This window comes from Mobula birostris, unplaced genomic scaffold (genome assembly GCF_030028105.1).
Source record: "Mobula birostris isolate sMobBir1 unplaced genomic scaffold, sMobBir1.hap1 scaffold_319, whole genome shotgun sequence".
Taxonomy (NCBI): domain Eukaryota; kingdom Metazoa; phylum Chordata; class Chondrichthyes; order Myliobatiformes; family Myliobatidae; genus Mobula; species Mobula birostris.
Window position 1 is genome coordinate 206,490 of NW_027276252.1, and position 17,613 is coordinate 224,102.

The window sequence follows — 17,613 nt, forward strand, 5'->3', positions numbered from 1 at the left end:
CCCACCTGGCACTTATCCCTGTAAGCACAAATGCTACACCTGTCCCTACACAGTGGAACAGCAATGGCAAGTGTTTCTGGGAATAATGCGGAAGGTGCAGGATCAGTTCATTCCAAAGAGGAAGAAAGGTCCTAAGGGGAGTAAGGGGAGGCCATGGCTGACAAGGGAAGTAATGGACAGTATAAAAATAAAAGAGGAGAAGTATAACATAGTAAAGACAAGTGGGAAGCCGGAGGATTGGGAAACTTTTAAAGAGCAACAGAAGATAACTAAAAAGGCAATACACAGAGAAAAAATGAGGTACAAAGGTAAACTAGCCAAGAATATAAAGGAGGATAGTAAAAGCAACACACATAAAAGTTGCTGGTGAATGCAGCAGGCCAGGCAGCACCTCTAGGAAGAGGTGCAGTCGACGTTTCAGGCTGAGACCCTTCGTCAGGACTAACTGAAGGAAGAGTGAGTAAGGGATTTGAAAGTTGGAGGGGGAGGGGAGATCCAAAATGATAGGAGAAGACAGGAGGGGGAGGGATGGAGCCAAGAGCTGGACAGGTGATAGGCAAAAGGGATAAGAGAGGATCATGGGACAGGAGGTCCAGGGAGAAAGACAAGGCGGGGGGGGGGGGGGGGATAGTAAAAGCTTCTTTAGGTATGTGAAAAGGAAAAAAGTAGTTAAGACCAAAATTGGGCCCTTGAAGACAGCAGCGGGTGAATTTATTATGGGGAACAAGGAAATGGCAGATGAGTTGAACAGCTACTTTGGATCTGTCTTCACTAGGGAAGACACAAACAATCTCCCAGATATAATAGTGGCCAAAGAACCTAGGGTAAAGGATGAACTGAAGGAAATTTATATTAGGCAGGAAATGGTGTTGGATAGACTGTTGGGTCTGAAGGCTGATAAGACCCCGGGCCCTGATGGTCTGCATCCCAGGGTACTTAATGAGGTGGCTTAGAAATCATGGACGCATTGGTAATCATTTTCCAATGTTCTATAGATTCAGGATCAGTTCCTGTGGATTGGAGGGTGGCTAATGTTGTCCCTCTCTTCAAGAAGGGAGGAAGAGAGAAAACAGGGAATTATAGACCGGTTAGCCCGACGTCGGTGGTGGGAAAGATGCTGGAGTCAATTATAAAAGATGAAATTATGACACATCTGTATAGCAGTAACAGGATCAGTCTGAGTCAGCATGGTTTTACGAAGCGGAAATCGTGCTTGACTAATCTTCTGGAATTTTTTGAGGATGTAACTATGAAAATGGACAAGGGAGAGCCAGTGGATGTAGTGTACCTGGACTTACAGAAAGCCTTTGCTAAAGTCCCACATAGGAGATTAGTGGGCAAAGTTAGGGCACATGGTATTGGGAGCTGAGTACTAACATAGATTGAAAATTGGCTGGCTGACAGAAAACAAAGAGTAGCAATTAACGGGTCCCTTTTTGGAATGGTAGGCGGTGACCAGTGGGGTACCGCAGGGTTCAGTGCTGGGACCGCAGCTGTTTACAATATATATTAATGATTTAGATGAGGGAATTAAAAGTAACATTAGCAAATTTGCCGATGACACAAAGCTGGGTGGCAGTGTGAAATGTGAGGAGGATGTTATGAGAATGCAGGGTGACTTGGACAGGCTGGGTGAGTGGGCAGATGCATGGCAGATGCAGTTTAGTGTGGATAAATGTGAGGTTACCCACTTTGGTAGCAAGAACAGGAAGGCAGATTATTATCTAAATGGAGTCAAGTTAGGAAAAGGGGAAGTACAACGAGATCGAGGTGCTCTTATACATCAGTCACTGAAAGCAAGCATGCAAGTACAGCAGGCAGTGAAGAAAGCTAATGGCATGCTGGCCTTCATAACAAGGGGAATTGAGTATAAAGAGCAAAGAGGTCCTTCTGCAGTTGTACAGGGCCCTGGTAAGGCCACACCTGGAGTACTGTGTGCAGTTTTGGTCTCCAAATGTGAGGAAGGACATTCTTGCTATTGAGGGAGTGCAGCGTAGGTTCACAGGGTTAATTCCCGGGATGGCAGGACTGTCATATGTCGAAAGATTGGAGCGACTGGGCTTGTATACTCTGGAATTTAGAAGGCTGAGAGGGGATCTTATTGAAACATATAAGATTATTACGGGATTGGACATGCTAGAGGCAGGAAGCATGTTCCCGCTGATGGGTGAGTCCAGAACAAGAGGCCACAGTTTGAGAATACGGGGTAGGCCATTTAGAACGGAGTTGAGGAAAAACTTTTTCACCTAGAGAGTGATGGATATATGGAATGCTCTGCCCCGGAAGGCTGTGGAGGCCAAGTCTCTGGATGTTTTCAAGAAAGATGGATAGAGCTCTTAAAGATAGCGGAATCAAAGGTTATGGGGATAAGGCAGGAACTGGATACTGATTGTGGATGTTCAGCCATGATTACAGTGAATGGCAGTGCTGGCTCGAAGGGCCAAATGGCCTACTCCTGCACCTATTGTCTATTGTCTATTGTCTACACCTCTCCTCTTGCCACCATTCAGGGCCCCAAACAGTCCTTCCAGGTGAGGCAACACTTCACTTGTGAGTCTGTTGGGGTCATCTGTTGCATCTGGTGCTCCCGGTGCGGCCTCCTCTACATCGGTGAAACCCAATGCAGGTTGGGGGACCGCTTCGCCAAGCACCTGCACTCTGTCTGCCACAACAGACAGGATCTCCCAGTTGCCACCCACGTCAGCTCTGCTTCAATTCCCATTCGGATATGTCCATGCATGCCTTCCTCTACTGGAAGAAGCAATAGTGTGGACTATTATCTAAATGAGGAGGAGGTTCAAACGTCAGAGGTACAGAGGGACTTAGGAGACCTTGTGCAAAACTCCCAGAAGGTTAGTTTACAGGTTGAGTCTGTGGTAAAGAAGGCAAATGCAATGTTGGCATTTATTTCAGGGGGAACAGAATGTAAAAGGAAGGAGATAATGCTGAGCCTTTATAAGACACTGGTCAGGCTGCACTTAGAGTATTGCCTACAGTCTTGGGCCCCATGTCTCAGAAAGGATGTGTTGTCATTGGAGATAGTCCAGAGGAGGTTCAGGAGGATGATTCCGGGAATGAAGGGGTTAATATGTGAGGAGTGTTGGGCAGCTTTGGGCCTGTACTCACTGGAATTTGGAAGAATGTGGGGATATTTCATTGAAACCTATTCAATGTTGAAAGGACTAGATAGGGTGGATGTGGAGAGAATGTTTCCTATGGTGGGGGTATCCAGAACTAGAGGGTACAGCCTCAAAATTGAGGGGCGACCCTTTAGAACAGAGGTAAGGGGGATTTTTTTCAGCCAGAGAGTAGCAAATCTGTGCAATGCTCTGCCACTGACTGCGCTGGAAGCCACATCCATGTGTACATTTAAGGTGGAAGTTGATCATTTCCTGATCAGTCAGGGCATCAAAGGGTATGGTGAGAAGGCAGGTATATGTAGTTGAGTGGGATCTAGGATCAGCCATGATGGAATAGTGGAGCAGACTCGATGGGCTGAATGGCCTAATTCTACTCCCATGTCTTATGGTCTTATGTTGCAGTCGATTATTAATGATGTGGTTTCGGGGTACTTGAAGGCATATGATTAAATAGGCCATAGTCAGCATGGTTTCCTTGACGGAAAATCTTTCCTGACAAATCTGTTGTAATTCTTTGAAGATATAACAAGCAGGGTAAACACAGGAGAATTGATGGATGTTTTGTATTTAGATTTTCAGTAGGCCTTTGACAAGGTGCCACATGAGACTGCTTAACAAGTTGCCCATGGTATTACAGACATGTATGTATGTATAGAGCATTAGCAGATGGGGAGGAGGCAAAGAGTGGGAATAAAGGGAGCCTTTTCTAGTTGGCTGCCAAAGACTAATGGTGTTCCACAGGGGTCCATGTTGGGACCACTTCCTTTTACGATATATTTCAGTGATTTAGATGGCAGAATCGATGGCTTTTGGCCAAGTTTGTGGATGATACAAAGATAAGGGGAGGGGCAAGAAGTATTGAAGAAGCAGAGCAGCTACAGAAGGACTTGGACAGATCAGGAGAATGGACAAAGTAGTAGCAGATGGAATACAGTAATGGAAAGTGTATGGTCCTGCACTTTGGGAGAAGAAATTCAAATATCTGAAGTGCAAAGGGACTTGACAGTCCTTGTGCAGGATTCCCTAAAAGTTCATTTGCAGGTTGAGTCTGTGGTGAGAAAGGCAAATGCAATGTCAGCATTCATTTTGAGAGGACTAGAATATAAAAGCAGGGATGTAATGTTGAGGCTTTTTAGGCACTGGTGAGGCCTCATTTGGAGTATACTGAGCAGTTGTGCCCCTTATCTAAGGAAGGATGTGCTGACGTGGTTCTGTGGAATGTTCTACCTCAGAAGGCAGTGGAGGTCAATTCTCTGGATTCTTTCAAAAAAGAGTTAGATAGAGCTCTTAAAGATTGCGGAGTGAAGGGATATGGAGAGAAGGCAGGAAAAGGGTACTGATTGTGGATGATCAGCCATGATCACAGTAAATGGCGGTGCTAACTTGAAGGGCTAAATGGCCTACTCCTGCACCTATTGTCTATTGTCTATTGACATTGGAGGGGGTTCAAAAGAGGATCACGAAATAATTCCAGCATTGAAAGTTCAATTTTATGAGCAACATTTGATGGTTCTGGGCCTGTATTCATGGAATTCAGAAGAAGGGGTGACCTCATTGAAACCTATTGAATGGTAAAAGGCCTTGATAGAATGGATGTGGAGAGGATGCTTCCTATGGTGGGCAATTCTAGGACCAGAGGACACTGCCTCAGATTAGAGGGACGTCCTTTTAGAATAGAGGTGAGGAGGGATTTCTTTAGCCAGAGAGTAGTGAATCTGTGGAATTCTCTGCCACAGGCAGCTGTTGAGGCCAAATCACTTGGTATATTTAAGGCAGAAGTTGATAAATTCTTGATTGGCCAGGGCATGAAGGGATAAGGGAGAAGACAGGAGACTGGGGCTGTGAGGGAAATGGATCGGACATGATGAAGTGGCAGAGGATGGCCTAATTCTGCTCTGAGGGTCTTATGGTTGGAAAAGGAGCTAACAAGACCGGAGTGGCAATGAGGGGAGATGGGCTCTGTGGGAGGGGTGGTGAGCTAGTGCTACACTGTAGTAGGGGTGGTGAGGGACAACTACACTGTAGTAGGGGCAGCGGCATGTGGGCTCTTGGAAGAAGTCAATTTATTTCGGAAATTAACACTGACGAATGGCAGTGAGGATGGAGGAAGTTCTTGAAAGTGTTATTTCATACTTGGCAGTGAACTGGAGCGGTTTTCTTCTTGGGGGAAGGCTGTTTTGCTGAACTGTGCTCAGTGGCAGTGACAAAGGCTGGTTGCCTGCCAGTGTGTGCAACTTTTGCTGAAGCTGGGACCGATTTCTCTGGCTGTTAACATCGGCGAATCCTCTCTCACCTGGAGTTCTGGAACTGCACCCAAGGTTTCTGAAAGAGGTAACGTTAGAGATTGTGGTGGCATTAGAAATGATCTTTCAAAAATCATTGAACTCTGGAATGGTACCAGAGGACTGGAAAATTGCAAATGTTACTCTATAAGATAGGAGGAAGGGAGCAGAAAGGAAATTATAGACCAGTTAGCCTGACCTCTGTGGTTGGGAAGATGTTATAGTCAATTGTTAAGGATGAAGTTATGGAGTACTTAATGACGCAGGACAAGATAGGACAGAGTCAGCATGGTTTCCTTCAGGAGTTCCTTGTGGAGATTACAAATAGGATAGACAAAGGGGATGCAGTGGATGTTGTATATTTGGACTTTCAGAAGGCCTTTGACAAGGTGCCCCACATGAGGCTGCTTACCAAGTTAAGAGCCCATGGTATTACAGGAAAGCTACTAACATGGTTAGAGCATTGGCTGATTGGTAGGAGGTAGCAAGTGGGAATAAAAGGATCGTTTTCTGGTTGGCTGCCAGTGACTAGTGGTGTTCCACAGGAGTCTGTGTTGGGATCACTTCTTTTTAAGTTGTATATAAATGATTTAGATGACAATAGACAATAGGTGCAGAAGTAGGCCATTCGGCCCTTCAAGCCAGCACCGCCATTCACTGTGATCATGGCTGATCATCCACAATCAGTATCCAGTTCCTGCTTTATCCCCATAACCTTTGATTCCGCCATCCTTAAGAGCTCTATCCATCTCTTTCTTGAAAGCATCCAGAGACTTGGCCTCCACAGCCCTCTGGGGCAGAGCATTCCATATATCCACCACTCTCTGGGTGAAAAAGTTTTTCCTCAACTCCGTTCTAAATGGCCTACCCCTTATTCTTAAACTATGGCCTCTGGTTCTGGAATTACCCTTCAGCAGGAACATGCTTCCTGCCTCCAGCGTGTCCAATCCCGTAATAATCTTACATGTTTCAATAAGATCCCCTCTCAGCCTTCTAAATTCCAGAGTATACAAGCCCAGTCGCTCCAATCTTTCAACATATGACAGTCCCGCCATTCCGGGAATTAACCCTGTGAACCTATGCTGCACTCCCTCAATAGCAAGGATGTCCTTCCTCACATTTGGAGACCAAAACTGTACACAGTACTCCAGGTGTGGTCTCACCAGGGCCCTGTACAACTGCAGAAGGACCTCTTTGCTCTTATACTCAATTCCCTTTGTTATGAAGGCCAACATGCCATTAGCTTTCTTCACTGCCTGCTGTACTTGCATGCTTGCTTTCAGTGACTGATGTACAAGAACACCTCGATCTCGTTGTACTTCCCCTTTTCCTAACTTGACTCCATTTAGATAATAATCTGCCTTCCTGTTCTTGCTATCAAAGTGGGTAACCTCACATTTATCCACATTAAACTGCATCTGCCAAGCATCTGCCCACTCACCCAGCCTGTCCAAGTCACCCTGCATTCTCATAACATCCTCCTCACATTTCACACTGCCACCCAGCTTTGTGTCATCGGCAAATTTGCTAATGTTACTTTTAATTCCCTCATCTAAATCATTAATATATATTGTAAACAGCTGCGGTCCCAGCACTGAACCCTGCGGTACCCCACTGGTCACCGCCTACCATTCCAAAAGGGACCCGTTAATTGCTACTCTTTGTTTTCTGTCAGCCAGCTAATTTTCAATCTATGTTAGTACTCAGCCCCCAATACCATGTGCCCTAATCTTGCCCACTAATCTCCTGTGTGGGACTTTATCAAAGGCTTTCTGAAAGTCCAGGTACACTACATCCACTGGCTCTCCCTTGTCCATTTTCATAGTTACATCCTCAAAAAATTCCAGAAGATTAGTCAAGCACGATTTCCCCTTCATAAAACCATGCTGACTCGGACTGATCCTGTTACTGCTATCCAGATGTGTCATAATTTCATCTTTTATAATTGACTCCAGCATCTTTCCCACCACCGACGTCAGGCTAACCGGTCTATAATTCCCTGTTTTCTCTCTTCCTCCCTTCTTGAAGAGAGGGACAACATTAGCCACCCTCCAATCCACAGGAACTGATCCTGAATCTATAGAACATTGGAAAATGATTACCAATGCGTCCACGATTTCTAAAGCAACCTCCTTAAGTACCCTGGGACGCAGACCATCAGGTCCCAGGGACTTCTCAGCCTTCAGACCCAACAGTCTATCCAACACCATTTCCTGCCTAATATAAATTTCCTTCAGTTCATCCATTACCCTAGGTTCTTTGGCCACTATTATATCTGGGAGATTGTTTGTGTCTTTCCTAGTGAAGACAGATCCAAAGTACCTGTTCAACTCATCTGCCATTTCCTTGTTCCCCATAATAAATTCACACGCTTCTGTCTTCGAGGGCCCAATTTTGGTCTTAACTATTTTTTTTCCTTTTCACATACCTAAAGAAGCTTTTACTATCCTCCTTTATATTCTTGGCTAGTTTACCTTTGTACCTCAAACAACAGGAATTCTGCAGATGCTGGAAATTCAAGCAACACACATAAAAGTTGCTGGTGAACGCAGCAGGCCAGGCAGCATCTCTAGGAAGGACTAACTGTCCTGACGAAGGGTCTCAGCCTGAAACGTCCACTGCACCTCTTCCTAGAGATGCTGCCTGGCCTGCTGCGTTCACCAGAAACTTTTATGTGTGTTGCTTACCTTTGTACCTCATTTTTTCTCCGCGTTTTGCCTTTTTGGTTACCTTCTGTTGCTCTTTAAAAGTTTCCCAATCCTCCAGCTTCCCACTCATCTTTGCTATGTTATACTTCTTCTCTTTTATTTTTATACTGTCCATTACTTCCCTTGTCAGCCACAGCCTCCCCTTACTCCCCTTAGGATCTTTCTTCCTCTTTGGAATGAACTGATCCTGCACCTTCCGCATTATTCCCAGAAACACTTGCCATTGCTGTTCCACTGTCATCCCTGCTAGGGTATTGTTCCATTGAACTGTGGCCAGCTCCTCCCTCATAGCACCATAGTTCCCTTTGTTCAACTGTAATACTGACACTTCCGAGTTTCCCTTCTCCCTCTCAAATTGTAGATTAAAACTTATCATATTATGGTCACTACCTCCTAATGGCTCCTTTACCTTGAGGACCCTGATCAAATCGGTTCATTGCACAACACTAAATCTAGAATTGCATTCTGTCTGGTAGGCTCCAGTACAAGCTGTTCTAAGAATCCATCTCGGAGGGACTCCACAAACTCCCTTTCTTGGGGTTCAGTACCAACCTGATTCCTCCAGTCTACCTGCATGTTGAAATCACCCATAACAACTGTAGCATTACCTTTGCAACATGCCAATTTTAACTCTTGATTCAACTTACACCCTACATCCAGACTACTGTTTGGGGGCCTGTAGGTAACTCCCATTAGGGTCTTTCTACCCTTAGGATTTCTCAGTTCTATCCATACTGACTCTGCGTCTTCTGATTCTATGTCCCCCCTCACAAGGGACTGAATATCATTCCTCACCAACAGAGCCACCCCACCCCCTCTGCCCATCAGTCTGTCCTTTTGATAGGACATATACCTTTGAATATTCATTTCCCAGGCCCTGTCCACTTGAAGCCATGTCTCTGTTATTCCCACAACATCATACTTACCAATTTCCAACTGTGTCTCAAGCTCGTCCACTTTTGTTGCAGATGATACAAAGGTTTGTGGAGGGGCAGATAGTGTTGAGGAAACAGGTGGGATGCAGGAGGACTTGGACAAATTAGGAGAATGGGCAGGAAAGTGGCAAATGAAATATAATGTTGGAAAATACATGGTCATGCACTTTGGGAGTAGAAATAAATGTGTGGACTATTTTCTAAACGGGTAGAAGTTACAGGAATCTGTGATGCAGAAGGACTTGGGAGTCCTTATGCAGAACGCCCTTGAGGTTAACTTGAAGGTTGAGTCGTTGGTGAGGAAGGCAAATGCCATGTTAGCATTCATTTCAAGAGATCTAGAATATGAGAGCAAGGATGTGATGCTGAGGCTTTATGTTCGTCCATCATTGACATCAGTGAAGATCTCGACACCAGATGGTGTTGAGACTAGTGCGTGATTTGGATTTAAGTGAGGGAGAGTTGCGCAGCGTCAGCCTCACTCTCTTTTCCCAATTCCCATCTTGATCCAGTGGCAAGACAGAGTCGAGACGGCTGGAGATGGGACTAGGCACAGTGGATGACCAGGACGTCTTCTGTGTCTTGCCCTGCTCTACACATTCCACAACACTTGCAGAGACCATCTTCTTGACCGTTGGACCTTCCATTGATCTCGTCCGCTCAATCCGCCGGAGTCTGTCTTCACATGCTGGGATAGGCAACTCCCTATCTCACCGAGGGTTTAAGACCCGTCTGCTACCCTCACCTGGTTTAGCCGGCTTGTCGAAGCCATTTCCCAGGGTGTGGCCGCTGTCGCATGCAAACAGCTACGGGGAGCCACAGGTGAGAGCTGAGTGCCAGGAGGGGACCAAAGGTGGACTAACCGCCCTGAAAAGGACGCGACATGTTCCCCCACCAGAGGTGCTACCCCTCCCTGACGCCCCATACACCCCTTTATAAAGCACTGGTGAGGCCTCACCTTGACTATTGTGACCAGTTTTAGGCCCCTCATCTTAGAAAAGATGTGCTGGCATTGGAGGGGGTCCAGAGGAGGTTCACAAGGATGATTCCAGGAATGAAAGAGTTATCAGACAAGGAGCGTTTGATGATGCTGGGTCTGTACTCGCTGGAATTCAGAATGGAGGGGGGGTGGTTTTCATTGAAACCTTTTGAATGTTGAAAGGCCCAGACAGAGTAGATGTGGTAATGATGTTTCCCATGGTGGGAGAGTCTAGGACAAGAGTGCACAGCCTCAGGATAGAGGGGCACCCTTTCAAAACAGATGCGGAGAAATTTCTTTAGCTAAAGGTTGGTGAATTTGTGGAATTTGTTGCCCCATGTAGCTGTGGAGGCCAGGTCGTTGGGTGTATTTAAGGCAGAGATTGATAGATTCTTGGTTGGACATGGTATCAAAGGGTATGGGGAGAAGGCCGGGAACTGCAGTTGAGGAGGAGAAAAGGATCAGCCATGACTGAATGGCTGAGCAAACTCGATGGAAAAGATGGCCTAATTCTGCTCCTATGTCTTATGGCTTATGGAAGAAAGAAGTCTCAACAACATCTGGTGTCAGGAATCCAGCTGTAACAAGAGCTGGACTGTGTCATCTTTCATTTATTCTCTGGAGAAATGGCGGTGTGTGTTCAGGCAACTTGTGGAGCTGATAGAAGATGGCTACTCCCTCAATGAAGTTCGCTTATTTTAGACGATCCTGTTCTCGCTGGACCCGCCAAGTGAGCAGGTGTAGGGAGTGCTGTGGGAAGATCTGCCAAATGTCAGCTATCCAGCGGCTGGACTGTCCCCTATCGCTGGAGGAACTGACCGGTGCCCTTAACCAGACACCTGGAGGCAAGTCCCGCGTTTGGGCAGGTTGACTATGGAGTATGTCCACGACTTCTGGAACATACTGCATGATGATTAACCAGGGTCCTGGATGAAAGTCCGGCATCAGTTGAATAGCCCGTCTCTTGGCATAGGTTGGTCATGGTCCTGTTGCCTAAGAAGGGGGATCTTCGTCAGCTGATGAATTTGCGCTCGGTCTCTCTTCTGTGCACCGAATATAGGATCTACGTCCTGCCAATGGCCCGTCCGTCACTGGCTTCCGTGCTAGAAACATAGAAACACAGGAAAACCTCAGCACAATACAGGCCCTTTGGCCCACAATGCTGTGCCAAACAGGTACTTACTTTAGAAATTACCTAGGGTTACCCTTAGTACTCTATTTTTCTAAGCTCCATGTACCTATCCAGGAATCTCTTAAAAGACCCTATCATATCTGCCTCCACCATCATTGCTGGCAGCCCATTCCATGCACTCACCACTCTCTGCATACTCCTCTATCAGTCCACCTCTCATCCTCCGTCTCTCCAAGGTGAAAAGGCCAAATCACTCAACCTATTCTCTTAAGGCATGCTCCCCAATCCAGGCAATATCCTTATAAATCTCTTTCGCACCCTTTCTATAGTTTCCACATCCTTCCTGTAGTGAGGTGACAGTACTCCAAGTGGGGTCTGACTAGGGTCCTATATGGCTGTAACATTATCTGTCGGCTCTTAAACTCAATCCCACGGTTGATGAAGGCCAATGCACCGTATGACTTCTTAACTACAGAGTCAACCTGCGCAGCAGCTTTGAGTGTCCTATGGACTTGGACCCCAAGATCCCTCTGATCCTCCACACTGCCAAGTGTCTTACCTTTAATACTATATTCTGCCATCATATTTAACTGACCAAAATGAACCACGTCACACTTATCTGGGTTGAACTCCATCTGTCACTTCTCAGTCCAGTTTTGCATCTTATCGATGTCCTGCTGTAACCTCTGACAGCCCTCCACACTATCCGCAACACCCCAAACTTTAGCGTCATCAGCAAATTGACTAACCCATCCCGCCACTTCCTCATTCAGGTTATTTTTCAAAATCACGAAGAGAAGGGGTCCCAGAACGGATCCCTGAGGCACACCACTGGTCACTGACCTCCATGCTAGCTAATGTGCAAGCCATAGAGAACAAGGTGGATGATCTTAAAGGGAGACTCACCTACTGCAGGGAGATGCAGAACTGCTGTGTATTCTGTTTCACAGAGACCTGGCTCTCCTCTGCCACCCCCGACTATGCCATCTGACCGGTGGGATTTTCGATCCATCGGATGGACCGCATAGCGTCTTCAGGCAAGACAAGGGGAGGTGGTGTCTGCCTACTGATCAACACTGCGTGGTGCTCGGACACAGTGGCAATGACAAGCTTCTGCAGCCCAGACCTGGAACACCTGTCGGTGAAGTGTCGTCCCTACTATCTGCCATGGGAATTCACCTCGGTCATACTGACAGCGGTCTACATTCCCCCCCAGGCGGACATGGAGTGTGCCCTGAACATACTGTATGCCAACATCAGTGAACTTGAGACCAGGTATCCGGAGGCTTTGCTAATTACAGCCGGGGACTTTAACCTGGCCAACCTCAGAAAGGCGTTGCCAAAGTTATACCACCATGTCTCCTGCCCCACTAGAGGCCCAAATATACTTGACCACTGCTACACAGCAGTCAAGGATGCCTACTGTTCCGTCCCACGACCTCACTTCGGAAAATCGGACCATCAGGCCGTACTCCTCCTCCCAGCTTACAAACAGAAACTGAAGCAGGAGGTCACGGTGTCAAAAGTAGTGTTGCGTTGGACGGAGGAAATGGATGAGGTCCTCCGTAACTGCTTTGAGTCGGTGGACTGGTTAGTATTCAAGGATTCGGTAGCTAACCTCGATGAGTATGCCTCAGCTGTCACAGACTTTATTTGGAAATGCACGGAGGACTGTGTGTCTCGCAAGACGATCCGGGTATGCCCTAACCGGAAACCTTGGATGAATTATGAGGTCAAGTCCCTTTTAAAGACTAGAGCTGCGGCTTTTAGGTCCGGGGATACCAGTCGCTACATGGAATCCAGGCGTGAACTCCGGAAAGTCATTAAGGGTGCCAAGAGGCAATATCGAGCCAAGTTGGAAGCCCAGGCTAACCAGAGGGATGCCAGTAGACTATGGCAGGGTCTAAATGAGATCACTGGGCGCAAAGAAAAGGCTGGGAATATCAAAAACTGTGGTGCTTCTCTTCGTGACGAACTTAACGTATTCTACCCAAGATTCAAACAGAAGAGGAGCGTCCCACTCCCTCCGGTTGAACCGGACCTGGTGGCATCGAGATTCATCGTCACCGAGGAGGACGTTAGAAGGGCCATACTTACTAAGTATTCCTGACCCTCCATGAACAGTCAAAGAATAGAAAAGGTAATATCAGGCTATGCTGGCCAGGTAATCTTCGTGGTTCTGCTCTGATCTCCAAGTGTCCATGGGGTCCTCCACATCCATGATGGTGGGAGAAGTATTGCTACTTTTGCATTTGAAGTATCTGCATTTATATTCATTCGTTACCAGTTCAAATGTTGTATTTCAATGTTATTGGCTAAGGGTCATCTAACTGACCCATAACACCATCTTATTGGCTCTGGTCCAAGGGCTATGTAACTTCATGCCTCAGGTAACTTTTGTTCTCTTCCATTTTGGTTCAAACCATAAGGTGTTGAATCATTGTGGATAGAGCTAAGGATCTGCAAGGGCAAAAAGACCCTGATGGGAGTTGTATACAGCCCTCCAATCAGTAGCAAAGATGTGGTCTATGAATTACAATCGTAGATAGAAAATACATGCCAAAAGGGCAATGTTACAATAGTCAAAGGGGAATTCGATATGCAGGTAGATTAGGAAAATCAGGTTGGTGCTGGATTACAGGAGGGGCAATTTCCAGAGAGCCTCTGAGATGACTTTTCAGAGCAGCTTGTGGCTGAGCCCACTAAAGGATCAGCTATTCTGGATTGGATGTTGTGCAATGAACCAGGATTGAACTGAGGGCTTGGGGTAAAAGAACACTTTGGGGAAAGTGATCAGAATATGATCAAATTCACCCTGAAACTTGAGAAGGAGAAGCTGAAGTCAGATGTATCAGTACTACAGTGGAGTAAAGGGAATTACAGAGGCATGAAAGAAGAGATGGCCACAATTGATTGGGAAAGAACACTGCCAGGGATAACAGTAGAGCAGCAGTGGCTAGAATTTCTGGAAGTAATTTGGAAGGCACAGGATATATACATCCCAATGAGGAAGTATTCTAAAAGAAAGATGACACAACCGTGGTTAACAAGAGAAGTCAAAGCCAACATAAAAACCAAAGAGAGGGCATATAATAGAGCAAAATTTAGTGGGAAGTTGGAGGATTGAGAAGCTTTAAAAAACTAACAGAAGGCAACTAAAAAAGTCATTAAGGTAAAGTTGGAATATGAAAGTAAGCTAGCCAATAATATTCAACAGGATGCCAAGGAAGTTTTTCCAGATACATAAAGTGTAAAAGAGAAGTATGAGTGGAGTAACACACACGCAATGCTGCAGGGACTCAGCAGGCCAGGCAGCATCGATGGAGAAAAAGTACAGTCGATGTTTCGGGCCGTTCTCCATAGGTGCTGCCTGGCCAGCTGAGTTCCTCCAGCATTTTGTGTGTGTTGCTCGAATTTCCAGCATCGGCAGATTTTCTCTTGCTTGTGGTGAGAGTGGATATTTTGTCTACTTGAAAATGATGCTGGAGAGGTAGTAATGGGGGACAAAAAATGGTAGATGAACTGAACTGAATAGTATTTTGCATCAGTCTTCACTGTTGAAGACACTAGCAGTATGGTGGGAGTGCCAGGTCAGGATTCATTATTAGGGAGCAGGTTCTAGGGAAACTGAAAGTCTCTCTCTCTCTATCTGCTGTTCTATACACTTTATACTCGTAATTGTGTCACACAGTACAACTCCAATTCTGTATTTAAGTTTGCTGATGACACCACTGTTGTTGGCCGAAACAAAGGTGGTGATGATTATGCATCTAGGAGGGAGATTGAAAACCTGGTTGAGTGGTACCATTACAACAAACTCTCACTGAAGATCAGCAAAAGCAAAGAGCTGATTATCGACTACATGAGGAAGAAACAGGAGATCCATAAGCCAGTCCTCTTTTGGGGAACATAGGTGGAGCGGGTGAGTAGCCTTAAAGCCCTGGTGTTGTGATATCAGAGGGTTTGTCATAGGACCAGCATGTATGTGCCTTCATAAGGAGGGCGTGACAGTGTCTCTACCTTCATACAGGTTTGTGTAGCTTCAGCATATCACCGAACACCTTGACAAACTTCGAGAGAAGCACAGTGGAGAGTAAGTTCGCTGATTGTATCAAGGCCTGGTACACAGGCACCGAAATGCAGGAATGGAAAATGCTACAAAATGTAGTGGATTCATTCTAGTTCAGTACAAGTGAAGCCCTACCCAGCATTGAGCACCTTTACATGGAGCACTGCCACAAGAAAGCAACATCCATCACGAAACACTCTCAACATCTAAACAATGCTCTCTTCGTGCTACTACCTTTGAGAAGAAGGTACTATGTACCTGAGGTTCCACTTTAACAGGTCCAGAAACAGTTATAATTTTACAACCATCTGGCTCCTGAAAAGGCAATGGATAATTTCAATCACGACTAGACTATACTGAATCTACAACCATCTGGCTCACTTCCTCAGGAAGTACACAGTTTGCATTCTTTTTTAAATTGGTTCAAGTTCAAGTTTAATTATTATTCAACCATACATGAATATAGTCGTAGTCATACTTTATCAATCCCGGGGGAAATTGGCTAATATAGACAACAGAAACAGCATTCCTCCAGTCCCAAGGTTCCAATCACATTACCAGAAGCCCTCAGGACACTGCACATAGTACATAGTACATGGTACATAGCACATAGCACATAGTACATAGCACATGGTACATAGCACATGGTACATAGCACATAGTACATAGCACATAGCACATGGTACATAGTACATAGCACATAGTACATGGTACATAGCATATAGTACATAGTACATGGTACATAGTACATAGTACATGGTACATAGCACATAGTACATGGTACATAGTACATAGCACATAGTACATACTACATAGCACAAATGCACTTATGGTTATAACAGCAGAAAAACATACCTGAAGAAGTGTCCAGGTCCAAAACGTCGACTGTTTCTTCACTTTCATAGATGATGCCTAACCTGCTGAGTTCATTCAGCATTTTATGTGTGTTGATTTGGCTTTCCAGCATCTGCAGAATGCATTGTGTTTAGAAAAACGTACAGTCACGAAAAAAAATATAGCCCTAATCCCTGAGCGGCATGTTCTGGTCCAGCTTATTCTTCCACTGAGCGAACAGCAGAGGGCAGCACCGACAAAACAATGACAGGCAGCTCTGAAAGAACACTAGAGGGCAGCACCGACGAGGACGAGTCCACAACCCCGTACGGATTCCAACAAGTTTTCTCTCCCACTCTGCCTCGGTGTCTCCTCTGGGCGACTGCAATAGGCGTCCTCATCGCAATCAAGACAACGCAGCTCGCACCTCATTGGTCTTGCCAGTGAAACGAGGAAGCTGGCTTGCTGTATTCTACGTTACCAGTATCAAACAGGGACCCGCGATCAAGAAAATGACTGGAACTCCGCACCGTCCAACGGTGCAGAACAAGTCCAAGCCGCAACATGCCCAGCTCCATCGTTATCGAGCGATTTGCTAATGGATGGAGCTGCAGTACCTGATATATCTAGTATCCAGTAGTGACTCTCGATCTTAAATAAACGTGTACAATACAAGCAAGTGCACCAGGAGTGGCTGCTGTGTCCGAATGCAGCGGCACCAGTTGTTTGTCAGCCTTTCCAAACAAGAGAAAATCTGCAGATACTAGAAATCCAAAGCAACGCACGCAAAATGTTGGAGGAACTCAGCAGGCCAGGCAGCGTCTATGGCAAAGAGTAAACAGTCGACATTTCGGGCCGAGACCCTTCATCGGGACAGTGTCCTCCAGCATGATGTGTGTTGCATTTGTCAGCCTTTGTCTATGTTTTTTTTCATAAATTCGATTGTATTTCATGTTTTTTTCTCAGCAAATGCCTGCAAGAAAATAAATCTCAAGGTAGTAGATGGTAATGTCTAAGGACTTTGATAATAAATTGACTTTAAACTTTGAAGGATAAAAGTCAAATTATGTTGATCGTGCAGAACAACATAGATAACGGAGAAACGCGACATTAGCGGAGTGGGAAATAGAAATAATTGGAGAATTAGTTAGGAAATCAAAGAATGGGAGAGGGAATAAGATGGGACGTGATGCTGCCATGCTTTTCGCAGAAAGTATTATAATTAGAAATGATGATTGAAGAAATGTTTTCATATCTTGTTGGTCCAGGTGCTGATCTATTCACATATAATGGTTTCCCTAATGAATGTTTGTTTCTCATCTTGTGGGACAATGTCTAATTAAACATAGCACACAATCGAACACGCCAGACAATACTTCCACTTTAAAAACTGTACTTCCTTATTAATTAGGATTGTTTGAAACAACTCGAAAGATTCAGCACATAGTCTGAAACAGTTACTGAACTCTTTAGTATTTTAGTTACTGGCTCAACTCTCTGTTTTACGTCCATAACTTCCAAACCTCACAAAATG

At 45.5% G+C, this 17,613-nt stretch overlaps 1 protein-coding gene across 1 annotated transcript in view; it reads right to left on the reverse strand.

The window, feature by feature from the left end:
* Positions 1-16,204: 16,204 nt before the first annotated feature.
* LOC140192951 (mitochondrial import receptor subunit TOM40B-like) overlaps positions 16,205-17,613 on the reverse strand; it is a 162,344-nt gene continuing 160,935 nt past the window's right edge. The window contains exon 10 of the mRNA XM_072250429.1: positions 16,205-17,052. Coding sequence (XP_072106530.1) covers positions 17,010-17,052 — 43 coding nt within the window. The 3' untranslated portion in view covers positions 16,205-17,009. The remainder of the gene's footprint in view (positions 17,053-17,613) is intronic.